This window comes from Schistocerca nitens, chromosome 6 (genome assembly GCF_023898315.1).
Source record: "Schistocerca nitens isolate TAMUIC-IGC-003100 chromosome 6, iqSchNite1.1, whole genome shotgun sequence".
NCBI lineage: Eukaryota > Metazoa > Arthropoda > Insecta > Orthoptera > Acrididae > Schistocerca > Schistocerca nitens.
The window spans coordinates 475,942,295-475,966,446 of NC_064619.1; the positions used below are offsets into that span (position 1 = coordinate 475,942,295).

General features: G+C 39.9%; 1 protein-coding gene across 1 annotated transcript in view; it reads right to left on the bottom strand.

Annotated features, from left to right (window-relative positions):
* Positions 1-15,336: 15,336 nt before the first annotated feature.
* LOC126262613 (uncharacterized) overlaps positions 15,337-24,152 on the bottom strand; it is a 29,846-nt gene continuing 21,030 nt past the window's right edge. The window contains exon 2 of the mRNA XM_049959368.1: positions 15,337-15,599. Coding sequence (XP_049815325.1) covers positions 15,406-15,599 — 194 coding nt within the window. The 3' untranslated portion in view covers positions 15,337-15,405. The remainder of the gene's footprint in view (positions 15,600-24,152) is intronic.

The window sequence follows — 24,152 nt, forward strand, 5'->3', positions numbered from 1 at the left end:
GAATTCACGGTGTTCTTATTTCAATTTCCAGGAGTGTATTAGTCGTAATATTGCAATTTCTTGACTAATTTCTAAAATGCTGCTTCCTTTGCAAATCTGCACTTTTTTGTCATTGCTGTTTGCGTTAATTGTTTTATGTGCTGCTGCATTGCCTCATCCCTTAGTTTAGCATCTGAGCTCAGTAGATTTAAGTTAGCTTAAGAGGGGGTAGACTATATAAGTAACAAGTTGTGATGAATGGAAAGAAATGCATTGAAGGTATATGAAAACGTTTTGGGTCAAAATAAGTATTGTACAATGATCCGTAATTATTTTGAAAGAAATATGAACAGAGTAGAGAAAGCAGGTATTGATAGGACTTTTTGGAAATAATGAGGAACGAAGGGAGATCTCCGTGAAGTAAAGAAAGTTTTGTTTGCCAAACACTGCAGTAAAAGAAACCCTGTCCTTTCCTTGTGTTTTCCCACTATATGTTTGTGTACCCTTGCGTATTTGTTTTCTTCCTGTCTCTGTGTAGTTTCATAGAATTTTTTTTCTAATACTATTCACTATGATGAGGAATACTGTTATCCTCAAATATAATTGGTTTTAATAATATGTTATTTAACTTGTAAATATGCTTAGATATTATTTATTCTGTTTTGTTTTAATGCTCATGTATGAAGTTGATGTTTCGAAAGTTATTCTAAACTTTTATGTATCTATTTATCTCAGCATTCCTGTAACATTGATGTATATGTTTATTTCTATTCTGTTGTAAAGCCTGTTCTACAAATGTTATCTGTATTGTTATGTTCTTGAATGATGTATTTTGTACCTTGTTATTGTATTCTTATGTTATAAAATTGTAATTGACAGCAGTTCATCAAATTAAGTAACTTGTAAGTTACATTTCACTGCACACTTTCTATTGGTCATAGTATATGGACAATATGTGAGAAGTAGGGACTGTTAGTGTTTGCACGTGTGTTAATAAGTCAGCAAGGGACTGGTTAACAGTATTGCTGGTTCTCAGGACAATTCAAAAACTTTGTGAGTGCACAAGTGGTGGTTATGGACTTGCTCTATTATCCGCAAGACTCTTCAATGGTGATTGTGCACCTGCATAGTCACAACAGATGGCTGCTGGCCATCTCTACAAGGACTACAGTGGGTCTGCATCTTTGATGACCCACCAGTACCATTATCTCTACAAGGACTACAGTGGGTCTACGTCTTTGATGATCCATCAATACCATTATTTCTACAAGGACTGCAGTGGGTCTGCGCCTCTGGTGGCCCACCAATACCGTAATCTCTACCAGGACTGCAGTGGGTCTGCTCTGTGATGACCTACCTACCAACCTTCTTCAAAACTTCGACTGACTCCGCTGTGGGTTTGCTCTGTTGTGGCCCATTACCTGTCAGCATGTCAAGAGTCAGTACTGTCTTTCCGTTGGAAGGACAACGCTACTTCTTCAAGATTGCATGGAAATCCACTACTTCCGTGTGCATTTTCTTTTACTGCTCAGACTTTGAGAACAACACTGCAATGTGATGAATGATCAGGACTGTCTTTATCGACTGTGAGAAAATTTTAGCTTTTGACCAACATTGTAACAATAAGTGTGTGCATTTGATTTCTTTGTTATTGTACTTATAAAAATTTTTTTTCAAATCTGTATTGGCCACTGCCCAAACCAATTTGTAAAATTTTTTGTGGGGAGCATGGGGGCTATGTAAGTAGGCTGTTTAGGTTTTTTTATTGGTAACGCCACCTCTGTATGAAAATCACTGGCTGTGCTGTGTGCAGCCTGTGGCTGCTTTGCATTGTTGTAATACTCGCCATTGTAGTGTTAGGCAGCTGGCTGTGAACAGCGCGTAGTGTTGCGCAGTTGGAGGTGAGCCGCCAGCAGTGGTGGATGTGGGGAGAGAGATGGCGGAGTTTTGTAATCTGTCATGAACTGCTATATATATCATGATATCAAGGTAAATACATTGTTTGTTCTCTATTAATATCTTTCATTTGCTAACTATCCCTATCAGTAGTTAGTGCCTTCCATAGTTTGTATCTTTTATTTAGCTGGCAGTAGTGGCCCTCGCTGTATTGCAGTAGCTTGAGCAGCGAAGATTTTTGTGAGCTAAGTGATTTGTGAAAGGTATAGTTTAATGTTAGTCAGGGCCACTCTTTTGTAGGGAATCTTGAAAGTCAGATTGCGTTGCGCTAAAAATATTGTGCGTCAGGTTAAGCACAGTCTAGTAAAATTGATAAAAGGGGACGTTTCAGGACTAACTTTATTGCTGGGAGGTTACACTTGGCGACATCCGGACCAGGATCGTATTTCTTTGAGAATCTTCTGATAAGTAGTCATATATCTGCTCTTATCCACTTAAAAATAATTAGCATTTGGCGCAAAGCTTTTTCTAATTTGTCAATTTTTTTTCACAGATCATCGGCAATTTGTTGCTCTTTTTCTAATAGTGTTTGTTGGATTTTTGTATTGTCTTTGTTTCATTTGTGAATAATTGTGATTTGTGTAAAAATGCCGCAAAAAACTGTTAATAGTACATCGCGAGGTATAATGAGTGAAATAACCGACGTAAATCGGGCGCTGATAACCTCGCTGTTGTGCGCCCTAAAACACTAATAATCATAATCACCGACGTAAATAACTTGACCGATAGTACTTGTGACATGCAGTATAATGATGACAATCCTCCGTTTGATGACAATCAGTGTGTACCGACCACTAATGTTGATTTTGATCCTAGTGATGAACAGACGAACTCAATTGTGTCCTCTGTTAATTTGACGACAATTGATGACGCGGGGCGTTCTGTTGCTATGAGCTCTGCCCAGCTCAACACAACCGGTTTGCAAAATTTAAGTAATGAACAGACAAATGTGTCTAATGAAAACGAACAGTGTAATCATAATGCGTCGGATTTATTTAATTCCGATTTAGTGAACAACAGTGTACATCCGATTAGCAAACATCTTCAAAAATCACAGAATGTCCAAATGGATACACAAAACGTGACAATTGCAGACACACCATCACACAGTACAGAGAATAGAGATGTTCATTTTAGATTTGATCAAATTATGGGAATATTGCTAGAACAGAAAGAAGAATTCAAACAACTTAATAAAAAACAAGACAACCTTAAAGAAGGCCTTAAACAACACAATGGAAGACAAGACAACAATCACAAACAACTTAGTGAACAGATCAAACAACTTAATGAAAATCAAGACAACCTTAATGAAAAATTAGACAACAATTCCAGACAGCTTAGTGAACAGATTACAGCCGTTGCCACGCAATGTCATGATACTAAAGAACAGTTACGCGAGGAAATTGAGGCTTGTGCTAGGAAAAGTAGCAAAGAAATTAGATCTGTTGCTCAAGAATTAAGGGATATGCAAACAGCTACAACAGAAACACTTAGAGACGAAATTAGTGGAGTCGCTAAACAATGCTCTGAAAAAGCAACACAGTTACGCGACGAGTTTAAATTGATGACAGCAGAACTTTCGCGCACACTGGATACAAAAATAGACGCGAAGTTCGAACAACAGAACAGCCAAATTAACGAACGCTTTAATCACCACGTACAAAACAGTGAAACGCATTTCCATAAATTCATACAGCAACAAAATAAAGTAAAACGACAAGTCATGGAAACAATTACCGCACAAAGACAGGAAGATAAACGTAAATTGTTTGCGAAAGCAAAAACATACGTAGACAACAATATTGCTACAGTATCAGACCAAATTAATACCATCAAACAGTTGAACACAGAATTATGCGATGAAATTTCCGATCTTAAATCGAAAACAGACACACACACAACAGATTTTCAGACAGTCACAGACAGACTCGAAAATTAGAACTAACACAGGATTCCGATGTCATTAAAGCCGACGTTAAAAAATTGAACGAAACCACACATAAATTACAAAAACAGATTAATGCTTCTGACACTAAAAACTATGATTAGGTAAAAATACTGACTGAAAAATATGATGAATTGGCCAGTCGTATTGACGTTATTGAAAGTATTAATGACAGCAAATCAGACGATACTGCACCGATTTTGTTTAACCAAACACCTGAATTCCATAATTTACAGCAGACAATCAATGAGATCGATTCGTCTAATAACACATTACGTAGAAAATTGTCAAGTTTACAACAAGAGGTAACAGAGATAAAAAATATTTCAGTTAATAACACATCACAGAATACGCCACATTCCGAACGTTTGTCGCATTCACATAGCCAGTGTCATTTAGGCAATTTACAGAAACTACGTGACTGAGAATACAAAGTGACAGAGACAAATATATTCTTATGCAATCCTGAACCTGTTCACACGTTCAGAGACGATAATGTTGATCACGAGCAATTTTTATCCGTAAGAAAATCTAAGAAATTTAATAATGACAGAGCACAGATACGCGATTTGAACTGTATACGACAATTTATTTTTGTACCTTCACTGGCATTGCCTGTAATGCAGAAGCTGAAATTTATTTGTAGCGCGTAATTACCTCAGGGGATTCATTGCGCTTTAATGAGTATGTGCCGTAGCGTGCACAGGGCCCCGAGCTGTAGTAGTGCTGTTTCATCTTTAGTTTTCTGCACTGCTGCCTTCTCTTCTACTATCCTTTATATATATCAAAACAGTTCTTTAACTATTGCTCTACCTAGTATTAAGAATGTATAAAGAAAACCCGATAAGACAAGGTATACCGAAAGTGACACTTTTTCATTAGACGCTCCAGAAATGACAACTACGAGAACTTTAATATCAGAGAAAATTTTAATCATCAGTATGTACAAAATTATCAGCAACAGCAAACACATTTTGGTAACAATAGAGGTTTTTCTCCGCAATAGCACAATAGCATCAAAGCCAGCCGGTTAGCATACCTAACCAACAATGCAGTCTACAAGGTCAACCAAACTTTAATGTTTCGCCGCGTGCACGTATAGTCTCAGCTCCAACAAATAGTAGCGCACGCCAGCAAGGAAATAACTACGTACATAAGACACACTACTTCAATTCCTATCGCAATGCACCTTATAGAAATGACTATCATGACAGACGTAAAACTAATGAGCACAATTTTCAGCGTACGTATAATAACAGTCGGTCTCATCAGCAGCAAGAACATCAGCAGCAACATATAATCATGAATGAACCAGACAATAGGTATCATCCAGAACGTAATACGTTAGGAAGAATTAACAGAACACTACAAATAGTGGAACTGCCACAGCATCCTCCCGAAATAATAACACGCCAGATAGAATTTGATTAAATACAGTACAGGTTGTATATTCCAGTAACGGAAGCAATAATTTTGACACGCAGAATCTTATTCACGAGAATGTTATTTGAAACATGCTTTGTTGAATGCACCACTTTTATCGCACCCAGATCTTACCAGAAATTTTTCCATTGCCACCGACAGTTCTAACACCGCTTTAGGCGTACATATTTTTCAGGAAATTGAAGAAGATGGTTGTACTGTAATTAAAAACATCGCATTTGCAAGTCGCATTCTGTCACCTGCTGAACGAAATTATTCTGTTACAGAACTGGAAACATTATGTGTTGTTTGGGCTTTTACGAGATTTCGGCAGTTTCTTTGTGGAAGACACACCACCGTTTATACAGACCATAGACCTATACACTTTTTACTTTCCGCTAAATTTACACACGACAGGTTAAGCAGATGGAAACTTTATTTACAGGAATTTAATTTTACAATTGTTCACATTCCCGGCACACAAAATGTTGTAGCAGACGCACTATCTCGTTCTCTTAGCAACAATCAGCAAGACATCGCAACCAACTTCTGCAAAGCAAATTTCAGAGTCATGTACATTCAACAAGTTGCATTTGAAAATTTTATTTCGTCGTCGTTACAAGACATAGCACAAGAGCAGAATAAAGACAACGTATGGAAAGAGATTAAACACCTTTGGCAAGATAGGAATAATGTTACCATTAGAAGCCATTACACTGTACGCAATGACATTCTGTTTCGCCGCTCTCATCCTGACAGCAACAATTGGTTATTATGCATTCCTGACGAACTTGTTAACAAATTAATCTGGTATACTCATTTAAGTTACGCACATTACGGAGCGAGAAAGTGTTTTCTTATACTGAGACAGAACTGTTATTTTGCACATATGGAGAAACGTATTCGACGAGTTTTAGCGTCATGTAAAATTTGCCAGAAAGCTAAATCAGACACGACTTCACATATTCCTCCATTATATCCCATTGTACCTGTTAAATTAAGACACATGGCCGCTGTAGACATTTTTGGTCCGATTCCCAGAACCAATAGAGCTTTTTGCTACATCTTTGTCGCTGTTGAACTCACTTCAAAATTTGTTACCTTCACTCCGTTACGCAAAGCTACTGCTAAAACTGTTTCGAAAGCATTTGTAAAACATTTTCTATTTCATGTAGGGCATGTGATGAAAGTAATTTCCGACAATGGACCACAATTTCGATCTGCTATATGGACACGTATGTTACGAGCTAGAAACATTTCTCCGATTTATATATCCAGGTACCATGCTTCTTCGAACCCTTGTGAACGAATAATGAAAGAAATTGGTAAACTGTGTAGAATTTACTGCCATAAAAGACATATTGATTGGGACACACACATACTCTCATTCCAAGATGTAATTAATTCCATACCGAATGAATCTACAATACTATCTCCGTCTGTTATACTGAAAAATGTTGAACCACATAACAAAATTAGATAATTAGTAAATTTTCCTACATCTCGTCGACTACGACACCATGAAATAATTGACATTGCACTGAACAACATGAAACGTGCCGCAGAGCGCCGGAGAAGACAACAAAAACAGGTTTGTATACGCCGTGACTTTCACGTTGGACAGAAGATATTAATACGTACACACTATTTATCCAACAAAATAAAAGGTAGGTGCAGTAAATTTGAACTTCTATACGCAGGTCCATATCGGATTCGCAGCATTCCTCACCCCAATGTTGTACACGTCGAAACTTTGAGAACCAGAAAATCGAAAGGAAACCACCACGTATCAAATATTAAACCTTTTATTGAATGAAGATACTTTATGATTTATCACACTGTAATGCCATTTCCTAATTTTTTATGACCACTTATGCAATTATATTCACATGAACACCTACTGATGATTATCGCATTTTTTCTTGGCAAGTGCCCGGCAAGGTAAGGTAAGCAGGTCGCTCTTCTTGTCGTTACACATCAGACCGTGCATATTTTCCAGATGAACTTACACATTTTATGACCACTTATGCAATTATATTTATATAACTACTTACTGATGATTGTCGTATTTTTCTTGGCAAGTGCCCGGCAAGGTAAGGTTAGCAGGTCGCTTTTCTTGTCGTTACACATCAGACAGTGCACATTTTTCCAGATAAACTTACGTATCTTATGAATAGTTATGCAATTTTATCTAGTGACATATTAATTTTATTAAATTCTCTCCCCATTAAAGTCTTTAATTCTCGCCTCTATTAACTACACAACATATAAGCTGTACACAAACAAGATTACATTTCTTGTCGTTATACACCCTAGACCGTGCATATTTTCCATTTTTATGTATATATGATTGTTTTCCTGTTTTGTTTGTATGTACTATGAAATATTTAAGATATAACAAACACCAGTTGACTTTGACATTTTTGTTCTATGATATCTCAACATCGTGACTGTTCTACATTTTTTGCTGCTGCTTTGTGATATTCTGTGTACATTTTTACATCTGAACACTGTCTATATTTTTTGACATAATACGTTTTCTGTCATGTTATGCTGTATGCTTAATTATATCAGTATAAACCAGTTTTTATCTAATGGGTATATGATTTAAATGCAAGACATTAATCTTTGTTCATCATTTTCAGAAAGAAATAACTTGTAAAGGAAATAAATTAAACAGAAATGTGAACTTCACCTACGGAATAAACGAAAGAAGATGCAAAAAACCTTATGAGAAAGAGTAAATGGATCAGAATTAACAACCATTAACAAGAATATACTATACACATCGTAGAATAGCAGTCTTAACTAATTTTTTCTTTCACAATACAAAGCGATTGATGCAGGCTGTCAGACAGAACTTCACATCTTAGTTTTAGTGATGAAATATGATAGAAATAAGGAATAGTTGTATAATTAATAATGAAATGATTTTTTTTGCAGGTGATAATGAGTGGTGATGAATAATGGTGAAGAATATGCTACTATGAATAATGAAGTTTTTCTTTACAGGTGATGATAATAATGGAGTTATGATAATATGGATAATGAAGTGATGGATAATGAAGATTTTTCTTTACAGGTGAGAATGATGAAGTTTATGTATTTATGCTATGTAGTTATTTAAGTATTTGTTGCAGTTCGTTTTGACAGTATGTTTTATATCGTATGGTATGATGACTGAAGGTTTTGGAAAGGACAGCTAGAGAACACATATTTTTATACACATTTCACTACCTGTTAATTCGAAGTTCACTACTTTTCAGCATAAAATGCATTTCTTCTTTCAGTCTAATAATCCATTTTTGTATATTTTGCAGGAGAAATTATTCATGAAATTAATGTACTATAAGCAGTTGTTCATTAAAGCCATGCCATTTATGAATGTGATTACATATACTCTACTTGTTTCATAATCTTGATACAGCTGACTCATGACGAATGACGTTACACATCTTCATTTGCAGTAATAACTCAAAAGCAAATATTGTTATTAATTATCGAACCCAACGCAATGCATTGCTAGCACAAAAAAATGCTTTGTAAATGGCAAATGAATACCACTGATTAATGTAATAAGATGAACTATGAAGACAATGTTTACTATAATTAGATTAATTATGCCATTTATTAACTCATGTTCTCTGTGAATGACTTCTGATGATTGTAATTGGGCAATGAATGCCAATGTTCTCTGTAAATGATTTCTGATGGTAATTAGGCAATGAGTGCCAATGTTCTGTGTTAATGACTTCTGATGATTGTAATTGGGCAATGAATGCCAATGTTCTCTGTAAATGATTTCTGATGGTAATTAGGCAATGAGTTCCAGTGTTCTGTGTAAATGACTTCTGATGATTGTAATTGGGCAATGAATGCCAATGTCCTCTGTAAATGATTTCTGATGGTAATTAGGCAATGAGTGCCAATGTTCTGTGTAAATGACTTCTGATGATTGTAATTAGGCAATGAATGCATATGTTCTCTGTAAAGTTACTCATGAACATTATTCTGTAATACTACGTACATGGTACAGGAATGTTCAGTGACTAGGCAATGAGTGCCACCCATTACTAGTGTAATTCTCAATGAAGACTACTATGTGACTTAATGTCCTTCACCTTCTCACCTAATTACCTGGAATTACTGCAATATCCGTTTGTCCTGTATATCCTCATGATCATGGAGCACTATCTTTGGTTTTTGCACTAATTCTACGTTGCTGTAACAGACAAGAACGTGGTGTTGACACGACATGCTGTCCACCACAATGAGCGATGAGATGCTATTATGATCCCACTGTTTGGTGTACCTAGTGTACTACCAAAGGGATAACATGGAATATTACTACGTCATTTCAGTGTCTTGCTACGCTGATTAATACTTCTGGGAAAAGAATTGTAGATTGCCTCACTCGGTGTTGTGCTTCTGTAGAAAGATATGGACTTTCAGTGCAGCTGCGTGCAACCTGAAGTGCTACAACCATGACGCAATCCTTCCCTTTCCTATCCTAATTCTTATGACATAGGAAAAAAAATCATTTTGTTATCATGTACTACTGTGCGTGTGCACTTTTGCCAATTGTGAATATGTTTTGTACTCATTGTATATATATCTTGTCATTACCTGATATGTTCTGTACTCAGTGCATGTGCACTATATTTACTTCATGTTCTACACCTATATATCTGTATATTCTGTGATTGTAAAGTTAATTGTTGTTGTTGTTGTGGTCTTCAGTCCTGAGACTGGTTTGATGCAGCTCTCCATGCTACTCTATCCTGAGCAAGCTTCTTCATCTCCCAGTACCTACTGCAACCTACATCCTTCTGAATCTGCTTAGTGTATTGATCTCTTGGTCTCCTTCTACGATTTTTACCCTCCACGCTGCCCTCCAATGCTAAATTTGTGATCCCTTGATGCCTCAAAACATGTCCTACCAACCGATCCCTTCTTCTAGTCAAGTTGTGCCACAAACTTCTCTTCTCCCCAATCCTATTCAATACCTCCTCATTAGTTACGTGATCTACCCACCTTATCTTCAGCATTCTTCTGTAGCACCACATTTCGAAAGCTTCTATTCTCTTCTTGTCCAAACTGGTTATCGTCCATGTTTCACTTCCATACATGGCTACACTCCATACAAATACTTTCAGAAACGACTTCCTGACACTTAAATCTATACTCGATGTTAACAAATTTCTCTTCTTCAGAAACGCTATCCTTGCCATTGCCAGTCTACATTTTATATCCTCTCTACTTCGACCGTCATCAGTTATTTTACTCCCTAAATAGCAAAACTCCTTTACTACTTTCAGTGTCTCATTTCCTAATCTAATCCCCTCAGCATCACCCGATTTAATTTGACTACATTCCATTATCCTCGTTTTGCTTTTGTTGATGTTCATCTTATATCCTCCTTTCAAGACACTGTCCATTCCGTTCAACTGCTCTTCCAAGTCCTTTGCTGTCTCTGACAGAATTACAATGTCATCGGCGAACCTCAAAGTTTTTACTTCTTCTCCATGAATTTTAATACCTACTCCGAATTTTTCTTTTGTTTCCTTTACTGCTTGCTCAATATACAGATTGAATAACATCGGGGAGAGGCTACAACCCTGTCTCACTCCTTTCCCAACCACTGCTTCCCTTTCATGCCCCTCGACTCTTATAACTGCCATCTGGTTTCTGTACAAATTGTAAATAGCCTTTCGCTCCCTGTATTTTACCCCTGCCACCTTCAGAATTTGAAAGAGAGTATTCCAGTTAACGTTGTCAAAAGCTTTCTCTAAGTCTATAAATGCTAGAAACGTAGGTTTGCCTTTTCTTAATCTTTCTTCTAAGATAAGTCGTAAGGTTAGTATTGCCTCACGTGTTCCAACATTTCTACGGAATCCAAACTGATCTTCCCCGAGGTCCGCTTCTACCAGTTTTTCCATTCGTTATTCCCTTTTGCCTGCTTCATTTACTGCATTTTTATATTTTCTCCTTTCATCAATTAAATTCAATATTTCTTCTGTTACCCAAGGATTTCTATTAGCCCTCGTCGTCTTACCTACTTGATCCTCTGCTGCCTTCACTACTTCATCCCTCAGAGCTACCCATTCTTCTTCTACTGTATTTCTTTCCCCCATTCCTGTCAATTGTTCCCTTATGCTCTCCCTGAAACTCTCTACAACCTCTGGTTCTTTCAGTTTATCCAGGTCCCATCTCCTTAAATTCCCACCTTTTTGCAGTTTCTTCAGTTTCAATCTGCAGTTCATAACCAATAGATTGTGGTCAGAATCCACATCTGCCCCTGGAAATGTCTTACAATTTAAAACCTGGTTCCTAAATCTCTGTCTTACCATTATATAATCTATCTGATACCTATTAGTATCTCCAGGATTCTTCCAGGTATACAACCTTCTTTTATGATTCTTGAACCAAGTGTTAGCTATGATTAAGTTATGCTCTGTGCAAAATTCGACAAGGCGGCTTCCTCTTTCATTTCTTCCCCGCAATCCATATTCACCTACTATGTTTCCTTCTCTCCCTTTTCCTACTGACGAATTCCAGTCACCCATGACTATTAAATTTTCGTCTCCCTTCACTACCTGAATAATTTCTTTTATCTCGTCATACATTTCATCAATTTCTTCATCATATGCAGAGCTAGTTGGCATATAAACTTGTACTACTGTAGTAGGCATGGGCTTTGTGTCTATCTTGGCCACAATAATGCGTTCACTATGCTGTTTGTAGTAGCTAACCCGCACTCCTATTTTTTTATTCATTATTAAACCTACTCCTGCATTACCCCTATTTGATTTTGTATTTATAACCCTGTAATCACCTGACCAAAAGTCTTGTGCCTCCTGCCACCGAACTTCACTAATTCCCACTATATCTAACTTTAACCTATCCATTTCCCTTTTTAAATTTTCTAACCTACCTGCCCGATTAAGGGATCTGACATTCCACGCTCCGATCCGTAGAATGCCAGTTTTCTTCCTCCTGATAACGACGTCCTCTTGAGTAGTCCCCGCCCGGAGATCCGAATGGGGGACTATTTTACCTCCGGAATATTTTACCCAAGAGGACGCCATCATCATTTAATCATACAGTAAAGCTGCATGTCCTCGGGAAAAATTACGGCTGTAGTTTCCCCTTGCTTTCAGCCGTTCGCAGTACCAGCACAGCAAGGCCGTTTTGGTTAATGTTACAAGGCCAGATCAGTCAATCATCCAGACTGTTGCCCCTGCAACTACTGAAAAGGCTGCTGCCCCTCTTCAGGAACCACATGTTTGTCTGGCCTCTCAACAGATACCCCTCCGTTGTGGTTGCACCTACGGTACGGCCATCTGTATCGCTGAAGCACGCAAGCCTCCCCACCAACGGCAAGGTCCATGGTTCATGGGGGAAGAAAGTTAATTAGTTAAGAAAAAATTTGTTGCTTATGGTAAGTCCAAATGACTCACCATCGCTGCCAAATTTTTGCCCCCCAGTGGAGGGTTATGAAACATGTATGTATTCATTGCCAGCGATGGCGAGGCATGACAGAATCTCTGACCAGAGAGTTATTTATCGTTGCTAGTCTGCGCTTGACCGCGCGAGTCGTCAGTTGGAGAGTAGTAGCAGTCTGGTACAGTTGTGTGTAGCGAGTTGGCATGCGTCCGCGGTGTGCTCTGCCCACGAGTCTGGTCAGGAATGTGGTGGACGATATGTATATTATTGTAGAAGGTAATGAAGCAGCATTGCGCTCAGCTAATAATGTATGGTAATTGTAATTAATTTGTTCAAAAAATGCCCCAATAATAATTTTTTACAAAGTAAATCTTTTAAAGAAAAGTAACTATTTCAATTTAAAGAATTTTTCCTCTCTGTTGAAGAAAAAGCATTTATTTCAATTTAAAGAATATTTCCTATGCATTTCCTCCAAGAATCAAAATTAAATATAGGCCAGCATTGCACGGAGCTGTGCCAAAAAATAAGAGCAGATGTAGATGCAGTTTTATTGAGGTAAGAATTTATCAGGTTTAATTATTTCACAGGGCCGAAGGTCAGCGTCGCTGCCCTTATAAGATTTATCAGGTTTAATTATTTTTGTTGAGATGATATATTCAGTTCATGGTTCATTATTTAATTAATGTTATTGTGGGTTTGTGATCAATCTTCATCCCTTAACGATATTTTGTGGGGAGTTTACATTTGCGCAATTTTTATTCTTTAATTTTGCAAGGAGGTTGCGCTTGGCTCATTTTATTATTCAGTTAATATGGACTAACTTTATTGCTGGGAGGTTACAATATCCGATAACGAACATTAAGACTAGAAGACAAAAGCAATGTGCTCATATTAAATGTGTTTAAAACAGAGATGTACGATTCCACACCTACTGTTCAATCTACAGATGGAAGAATTAATGACGGAAATGAATGGAAGGTTCAAGAGTGGGATAAAAATGCAAGGTAAAAGGATATAAATGCTAAGAATCGCTGATAACATAGCTATCCTCAATGAAATTCAAGTAGAATTACAGTATCTGTTGCCGCGCGTCATTAGCCGAGCGGTCTCAGGCGCTGCAGTCATGAACTGTGCGGCTGGTCCTGGCGGAGGTTCGAGTCCTCCTTCGGGCATGGGTGTGTGTGTTTGTCCTTAGGATAATTTAGGTTAAGTAGTGTGTAAGCTTAGCGACTGATGACCTTAGCAGCTAAGTCCCATAAGATTTCACACACATTTGAACATTTTTTTACAGTATCTGTTGTATGGAATGAACAGTGTAATGAGTTCAGAATATGGATTGAGAGTAAATCGAAGAAAGACGAAAGTAATGAGGAGTAGCAGAAATGAGAACAGCAAAAAACTTAACGTAAGAATTGGGGACCCCAAAGTAGGCGAAGTAACGGAGTTCTCCCACCAAGGCAGCAAAATGACTGGCGATGGGCGGAGAAAGGCGAACATAAAAAGGAGGCTAGTACAGGTAAAGAGAGCATTCCTGACCAAGAGTAGTCTACTAGTATCATACGTAGGTCCTAATTTGAGGAAGAAGTTTCTGAGAATGTACGTTTGGAGCACAGCATCGTATGGCAGTGAAACGCGGACTGTGGGAAAACCATAACTGAGCAGAATCAAAGCTTTCGGGATGCAGTGCTACATAAGAATATTGAAAATAATAAGAATGAGATTTTCACTCTGCAGCGGAGTGTGCGCTGATATGAAACTTCTTGGCAGATTAAAACTGCGTGCCGGACTGAGACTCGAACTCGGACCTTTGCCTTTTGGGGGCAAGTGCTCTACCAACTGAGCTACCCAAGCACGACTCACGACCCGTCCTCACAGCTTGAATTCTGCCAGTACTTCGTCTCCTACCTTCCAAACTTCACAGAAGCTCTTCTGCCAACCTTGCAGAACTAGCACTCCTGCAAGAAAGGATATTGCGGAGACATCCCCCAGGCTGAGGCTAAGCCACGTCTCTGCAATATCCTTTCTTCCAGGAGTTCTGCAAGGTTCGCAGAAGAGCTTCTGTGAAGTTTGGAAGGTAGGAGACGAGGTACTGGCGGAATTAAATCTGTGAGGAGGGGTCGTGAGTCGTGCTTGGGTAGCTCAGTTGGTAGAGCACTTGACCGCAAAAGGCAAAGTTCCCGAGTTCGAGTCTCGGTTCGACACACAGTTTTAATCTGCCAGGAAGTTTCATATTGAAAATTAGGTTGACTCTTGTGGTAAGGAATGACGAGCTTCTCCGCAGAATCGGCGAGGAAATAAATATATGAGAAACACTGATAATAAGAAGTGACAGGATGATAGGACATCTATTAAGACATCGTGGAATAACCTTTATGGTGCTAGACGGAGCTGTAAGCAGTCAAACCTGAAGAGGAAGACAGAGATTGGAATACATCCAATAGATGATTGAGGACATATGTTACAAGCACTGCTCTGAGATGAAAAGGTTGGCGCACGAGAGGAATTCGTGGCGGGCCGCATCAAACCAGTCACAAGACTGAAAACTCAAAAAAAAAAAAAAAAAAATCAATTCCCTGATTGAAATGTTATTGTCAAAGTAAGCAATGCTTTTATTGACGTACACAAGAATAAATTCTTTACCGGATACAAGAGCTTTACACAAGTACGCCGTATTCTTTCCACTGATCGCCGTTCTTCCTCTTGAATTCGCCCTGGGGGTCGTACATATTCAGGACTTGCTGCCACTCATTCGGCCTGTTGTTGGACAGGTACGCCATGAAACTGTACACCTTCCGCTCGTCTTCCGTACAGCTGTTGCAGCCTTTCTCCAAGAGCCGCCACATGGTATCTGTAGAAAGTAAATTGGTATGATAAAGCATTACCGATAGATAAAAATGTAGTTTTTCATCATTTTTTATCTCCCACAGTTGTGTTTGTACACGAGTATTAATTATGACTACATGTAAAGGGAGACAGACGGAAAAAAATAAGTAAACTGTTTATTATTTCAAAGGTAATCGCAATAAATGTAAATACACTCAGCCCACTGTGAGATCTGACAGTGAATGCCTTCATGGAAAAATGCGGTTACCTGCGGAAGCATGATTGTACCCAGGCGTGCGCCTCCACGTCCGAAGAAAAACGACAGCCCCGAATGTCTTTCTTTAGCGCTCCAAAAATATGGAAATCGCTTGGGGAGAAATCGGGACTGTATGGGGGAACTGTAAGAGCTTCCCAGCGAAAATTTTTCAGCGTACTCGAAATAACCTTGGCAACACATGGGCCCATCGATTTACTTCGGAAGAAGAGGCGTATGCCTCGGTGCAATCATGGTTCCGTAGGCTTCTGCAAACATTTTTCCGTGATGGCACTGAGCGACTTTTGTTGCAATGGGATAAATGTATGAACAGTTGTGGCGATTACTTTTGAAATAATGAGCAGCTGACGCACTTTTTTCCATCTGTCTCGTTTTCATTTGACTGCCCCTTATAGACTGCAACAGCAGCCACAACAGGGCCCCAACAAATTTTCTACGCGCTTCCATCCGAGATAGCGTTATTATTTCGTTACGTTAATGTATCCACTTGTCTTGTGCACTGAAATGCGATTTTTTCTAAACTGATCCCATATAGAGAGTTTAGTCATCCATTTGTAATATGAGTAACCAGATATTCACGAAATTGATGTAGGTTAATTGTAAATACTTGCTTCAGAAATAAATTGAATGTCACTGTGGTTTGTATTGTATGCGTGTTGAAAAAATTGCGTGTGGAGACAACGACCATCAACACTTGCCGCGGAGAGGACATAAACAACATTTTTGTTCTCGGCGTTATTTAAAATACTCTTATTATTCTTAGCAACACAAACAAATGTTCGTATTAGTGGTGGATAGTCTTTAATTAAAGAACACGATCCGCGCACTGATAAACCCTGAAACAAACTTGGTTCAGCTAAGTTACCAAACTACTTGTGCGCGTGTGTCGACCAGTCTGGGGCGGCGGCAAAAGACAGCAAAAGGAAAGCTGCAGTTTTAAGTTTTCCGCTTAAGAAATCATTCGCGCAAAACCATCGTACAAACATACCGTTGTTTTCTGTCGTACAGACTCCTGCACAGAGGACATAAAAATTGAGATCCGTGGCGTAGAGAACAAACTGAAAGAGTTGAAAACAAAGAAGTCAACGGGTCCAGACGGAATCCAAGTTCGGTTTTACAGAGCACTGGCTCCTTACTTATCCCGCGTTCATTGAGAATCTCTCGCGCACAGAGAAGTCCAAATCGAATCGTCGCTCGTGACTCCTGTATACAGTGTGGTCCATTGATCGTGACCGGGCGAAATATCTCACGAAATAAGCGTCAAACGAAAAAACTACAAAGAACGAAACTTGTCTAGCTTGAAGGGGGAAACCAGATGGCGCTATGGTTGGTGCGCTAGATGGCGCTGCCATAGGTCAAACGGATATCAACTGCGTTTTTTTAAACAGGAACCCCCACTTTTTATTACATATTCGTGTAGTACGTAAAAGAATATGAATGTTTTAGTTTGATCACTTTCTTCGCTTTGTGATAGATGGCACTGTAATAGTCACAAACGTATAAGTACGTGGTATCACGTAACATTCCGCCAGTGTGGACGGTGTTTCGTGATACATTACCCGTGCTAAAATGGACCGTTTACCAATTGCGGAAAAGGTCGATATCGTGTTGATGTATGGCTATTGTGATCAAAATGCCCAACGGGCGTGTGCTATGTATGCAGCTCGGTATCCTGGACAACATCATTCAAGTGTCCGGACCGTTCGCCAGATGGTTACGTTACTTAAGGAAACAGGAAGTATTCAGCCACATGTGAAACGTCAACCACGACCTGCAACAAATGATAATGCCCAAGTAGGTGTTTTAGCTACTGTCGCGGCTAATGGGCACATCAGTAGCAGACAAATTGCGTGAGAATCGGGAATCTCAAATAAAGTCGGTGTTGAGAATGCTACATCAACATCGATTGCACCCGTACCATATTTCTATGCACCAGGAATTGCATGGCGACGACTTTGAACGTCGTGTAGTTCTGCCACTGGGCACAAGAGAAATTACGGGGCGATGACAGATTTTTTGCACGCGTTCTATTTAGTGACGAAGCGTCATTCACCAACAGCGGTAACGTAAACCGGCAAATTATGCTCTATTGGGCAACTGAAAATCCACAATGGCTGCTACTAGTGGAACATCAGCGACCTTGGCGGGTTAATGTATGGTGCGGCATTATGGGAGGAAGGATAATTGGCCCCCATTTTATCGATGGTAGTCTAAATGGTGCAATGTATTCTGATTTCCTACGTAATGTTCTACCGATGTTACAACAAGATGTTTCATTGCATGAGAGAATGGCGATGTACTTCCAACATGATGAATGTCCGGCACATAGCTCGCGTGCGGTTGCAGCGGTATTGAACAGCGTATTTCATGGCAGGTGGATTGGTCTTCTAAGCACCATACCATCGCCCGCACGTTCACCGGATCTGACGTCCCCGGATTTCTTTCTGTGGGGAAAGTTGAAAGATATTTGTTATCGTGCTCCACCTACCTGTTTCCAACTATTCGTCTAAAACTGTGAGCCATATGTTTGTGACTATTACAGCGCTATCTATCACAAAGCGAAAAAAGTGGTCCAACTAAGACATTCATATTTCTTTACGTACTCCACGAATATGTAATGAAAAATGGGGGTTCCTATTTAAAAAAAAAAACGCTGTTGATATCCGTTTGACCTAAGGCAGCGACATCTAGCGCGCCAACCACAGCGATATCTGGTTTCCCCCTTCAAGCTAGACGAGTTTCGTTCTTTGCAGTTTTTTCGTTTGATGCTTATTTCGTGAGATATTTGGCCGGTCACTATCAATGGACCACCCTGTATAAGAAGGGTAAAAGAACTGTCACACGTAGTTACAGTCAATATCCTCAATATCGGTTTGCTGCAGAATTCTTGAACACATTTTGATTTCGAATATAATAAATTTCCTTGAGACGGAAAAGCTTCCGCCAACAAAACATCAAGAAGCTAGAGAGCATCGCTCGTGCGAATCTCAGTTGGCACTTTTCTCACATGACATCCTATGTTCAAACAATGGATGAAGGGCAAGAGGGAACTCACGCATTCTTAGATTTCCGGAAGTGATTGTTATCAACTGCAGATGGCTGATGAACGTCCGAGCATACATTTCATCTTCCCAGATATGTGAGTGGTTAAAAGACGTTTTTACGTTAGAACCCAGTAAGTGGTCCTCGACGGCGAGTATCCATGAGAGACGAAGGTTTCGTCATGAGAGCTCCACGGAAGTATTATAGGTGCGCTTTTATTCTCTGTATCACTAAATGACCTGACGGATGTGGCGAGCAGCAATTCACGGCTGTTTGCTAATGTCGTCGTTAATCGGCTGTAGAAATATGCAAGATGACTCAGACAAAATTTGTAGTTGCTGTGATGAATGGCAGCTGGCTCTAAATGTTGGAAAAGTCATGAGGTACCTTGTAATATTTTGTCGGAATCCTTTTGCCCGGTCTAGTGCAACAACTCGACGTGGTATGGACTTAAAAAGGGCCTTGGCAGTCCCCTGCAGAAATAATGAGCCATGCTGTCCTATAGCCGCCAATAATAGCGACAGTGTTGCAGGTGCAGGATTTTATGCATGATCTGACATCTCGGTTATTGCCCATAAGTGTTCGATGGGATTCATGTCGGGCGATCTAGGTGGCCAAATCATTCGCTCGAATTGCCCAGAATGTTTTTAAAACCAATGGCGAAGAATTGTGGCTCTGTGACATGGCGCATCGTCGTCCATACAAATTTCGTCGTTGTTTAAGAACATGACGTCCATGAATGACGGCAAACAGTCTCCCAATAGCCGAACATAACCATTTGGAGTCAGTGATCGGTTCAGACCACAGGACCCAGTCCATTCCACGTATTCACGGACCACATGATTGTGGAACCACCACCAGCTTGCACAGTGACCCCGTGGAGTCTGCGCCACACTCGTACCCTACCATCAGCTGTTACCAACTGAAATCGGGTCTCATTTAACCAGACCACTATTTTCCAGTCGTCTATGGTCCAACCGATACGGTCACGATCCCAGGAAAGGCGCTGAAGGTGCTGTCGTGCTTTTAGCAAAGGCTCTTGTGTCAGTCATCTGCTGCCGCAGCCCATTAACGCCAAATTTCACCGGGCTATCCTAACTGATACGTTCGCCGTACGAACCCATTTGCTTTCTGTGGTTATTTCAAACAATGTTGCTTGTCAGTTAACAGTGACAACTCTACGTAAACGCCGCTGCTGTCACTAATTCGTCCTATTCTCGGCACACACTTGGCACAGTGTGTCTCGGAATATTGAATTCCCTAACGATTTCCGAAATGGAACACCCCATGAGTCTAGATCCAACTACCATTCCTTGTTCGAAGTCTGTTAATTCCCATTGTGCGGCCATAAACACGTCGGGAACCTTTACACATGAATCACCTGAGTATAGATGACATCTCAGCCAATGCACTGTCCTTTTATACATTGCGTACATGATACTACTGCCATATGTACAGGTGAACATCGCTATCACCTCGGTGTATTACACTAACATGGAAGACGTAAGTATGACTCAAAATTATTTATATAGTTTGTGATCCAATCAGAGTACCTCGCACTACGTGGTTTAGTGTGATGAGTAATGCTTTGTATATCGTTCCATATTCTTTTAGAAGCGATTTTCCACGCAATTTTTTCGTCAGGATTTTGAAATAAGTAACTGTGGTGTAATTTGTTTTACTGTCATTATTTGATTCCTGACGGTAAATATATGCGATGAACTGTGTGAATACCTTGCACTGCGTGCTCTACATTAACACACACGTTCATGGAAATCTCAGCGCGGATCTAAAGTGATATTCAAGGTACTCAGTTAGATTTAAACCAACAAAATTGCCTTTATAAGCTACCTAGAGTGAAGGAAGTTTCTAACGCCAGAGTTGGAAAAAGTCTATAAGGGTGCCTAATTACCATCACAGAGATTTAACAAAGAACAAGTATGTTAATCTGTATGTTCACTCCATAAATATTTCCCTGGCGCATGGATCTACGTGTCGAACAAAACTAAAACTGGTATCGTTGAAAGTGAAGCTGAACTTCTTCAGAAACGTCTGCACAGTGATCGGTTTGGTATTCGCAAAGCAGACAACTATGCCCATTGGTAGAGCCGACTGAGACGAGCATAAGAGAAGACTTAATGTGTAAAGGTTTTTTAAAGAATTTTTTTCTAGCAACTAGCAGCTCCTTTACATTAAACGAGAAATAAGAACTTCGAGTTCTGTGATTAGAACTGACAACTCACACCGCCCTCGTACATTTGAAGAACGACTGAACTAACGAGAAGCTGCTGTGATTCTTTCCGGTATGGAAGGGGGCTGTTAACGCCGGTGTTAGGGATGGCAAAGTTAGGGATATTAGTTTCCATCTTTGCAAATTATAGCACATAAAATACTGAGGTATACAAACTTGCATGACAATTACGATTTGCTCAAAATACTAACAAATAAAGTACTAACATTGACAGTTTGCAATGTAAGTTCATTTCAGTGGAATGAAAGGTAACTGGAAATCAACTTGCCCCACCCATCACTAAACAGTAAGAAATGGCTCTGAGCACTATGCGACTTAACTTCTGAGGTCATCAGTCGCCTAGAACTTAGAACTAATTAAACCTAACTAACCTAAGGACATCACACACATCCATGCCCGAGGCAGGATTCGAACCTGCGACCGGAGCGGTCGCTCGGCTGCAGACTGTAGCGCCTAGAACCGAAAACAGTAAGAGATCAAACGCTTTGCACATCGAAATCAAATTGACTACGTGCAGTCTTGTGGCACATACAGTTAGAATTTCACTACTACCGCAAGAATGCAGAAGTATGTTGGTGAGGATGGAAGTATTAAGAAACACAGTTAACTAATCATCCAGTGCCACACAGTAATCTATTCATTTGAGGATTCGGAGGAGAAGAAACTGAAAATTATGTTCATTAACAAGGAATCCGGCCTGGAGATGTGGGCAATATGCAGTTCTGTATCTTCATGAGTTTTTCACCTTGAGATCTATACAGACAAGGTGTCTCAAGCCTTTTGGGTCAAACTGAAACAGGTAGTAGTGGGTCCACAAGCGATTACATAGAGATTGGGAACCAAAGGTCGGAAATACATATTTATTGTGTTATGGGCGTATACAGTGCAGACCGCATAACAACAACGTAGCTCATAGTTATTGCTCAAAGTAACCACCGCCAATCTCATTGCCTGCATGGCAATGGCGCAAGGAGTTATGCTGTACTGTCTCAAAGATCATTGGTGTCTATTGTACAAGGAGACAGTCAGATTGGGCCCTAGCCCATGAAACGCACACTTCCAGCGATACAGTGGATACTGGTCAATCTGGTATTACACCACTATCGCAAATAGCGTGTGCAAGCACTTGGACCAACGGATTTTGAGCCCCACGTTCGTTTCTGTCAATGGATTATCCACCGCAGTGCTGTAGTACCGAACTTCGTGCAGTATGTGTTGTCCACGGATAAGGCCTCATTCACCCATGATGGTTGTTTCAACAGCCGTGCCAGCCGTGTCCGGAGTGAAGACAATCCCCACGTCACCCACATCGGTGGCCACCAGAGACAATTTTTCTGTCAATGTGTGGAGGACATTGTCCAAGATCACATAATAGACCCTAACTTACTGCCTCCTCTTTGATTGGTCCATATTACCTGGTGTTCCTACGTAAAGTGCTGGCACAGTCCTTGGACACTTTCCCCCTTTTTGTCTGCGAAAGGATGTGGTTTCAACACAATAGTGCACCAACCCTCTCCTATGTTAATGTCAGCGAACACCTGAACAACAAGTACCGTCATCATTGGATTAGAAGAGGAAGTCCTGTCTCGTAGCCGGCGAGATTACCGGATCTCACGCCTCTGGACATTTTCCTGTATGGTTACGTCAAGGTTTTCTTATATGAAATCGCCGTAGTAACGAAAGAAGACCTGCTTGCTAGGGCCCAAGCTGCCTGTCTTCTGGTACAACAGACATCACGTATCTTTGAGAGAGTGCGACAGAACTTCATGTGGCATTGCCATGCATACATTGACGCTGGCGGTCGAACAGCTACTATGATCTATGTTGTTGTTATGCTGTGTATACTGTGTACGTCTGTAGCACAATAAACATGCATTTCTGACCATTGGCTCCCTATTTCAGTTTAATGTAAAGCACCCACTATCATGCACTGTAACTAGCCTCTCCGCTGGTTTTGTATTGTTGCCCACTTGTTTGGTCCCGAAATGATGTAAGGAATACAAATCCGTATCTCTGATGGTTCCTTCAAAGTGACGACCGACAGTCTCAGTGCATGCATGGCAATGGCACATGAAGTTCTGTCGTACTCTCTCAAAGATCCTTGCCGTTTACTGCAGCAGGAGACAGGCAGCTTTGACTGTAGCCCACGAAACGCATACTTCGAAGGATTCAGTATGGAGAGTACTGGTGGAACTGGTATATACCTCCGTCATAAATAATGTGTGCAGGCACTGAGGCCAACGGATTTTGAGCTTCGTGTTCAATTCTGTCAATGGATCATCCACCGCAGTGCTGTACTGTCGAACTTAGTACAGTTTGTGTTGTCTTAAGCAGAAAATGCTACAGTGCTTTCGTGAATAATATAGTTGCAGGAAGGCATTTTCAGATGTTTATCTGGCCTCAAATGTATGTCTGATCCGCTAATACTATTCGTTTCACCTCGTTTATGTAATTTTGTTTATACTATAGCATTTTATTGTGTGAACCATGATATTGTGTTACCGAAACCACAATTCTATGGTATAAATGCAATAGCATATGAGTGGTTTAAGTCATACTTACAGAACAGGAAGCAAAATGTTTCCTTATGTGGGTCAAGTGATTTAATAAAGTTTGCCACTGCATCTAACTGGTGTGAAATTACATTGTGTTCCATAGGGTTCAATCATGGGTCCCTTTCTGTTCTTGATATATGTGAACGACCTCCCTTCCTGTCTTAACCAGGAAGCTGAACTGACACTGTTGGCTGATGATACAAACATCATTATTAATCCAGTAAAAGAAACTCCACTTGAAAACGATACAAATAAGGTCTTTGGAAAAGTCATTTATTGGTTTTCTGCAAATGGGCTTGCTCTATACATTGAAAAAACACAGTACATCCAATTTTCTGGTGCAAAAAGTACAGTTCCTTCAATAAATATAACACATCAACAGACGTCAGTAGATACGGTAGAGCGTACTAAGTTTGTGGGTGTACATATAGATGAGAATTTTAATTGTAAAATTCA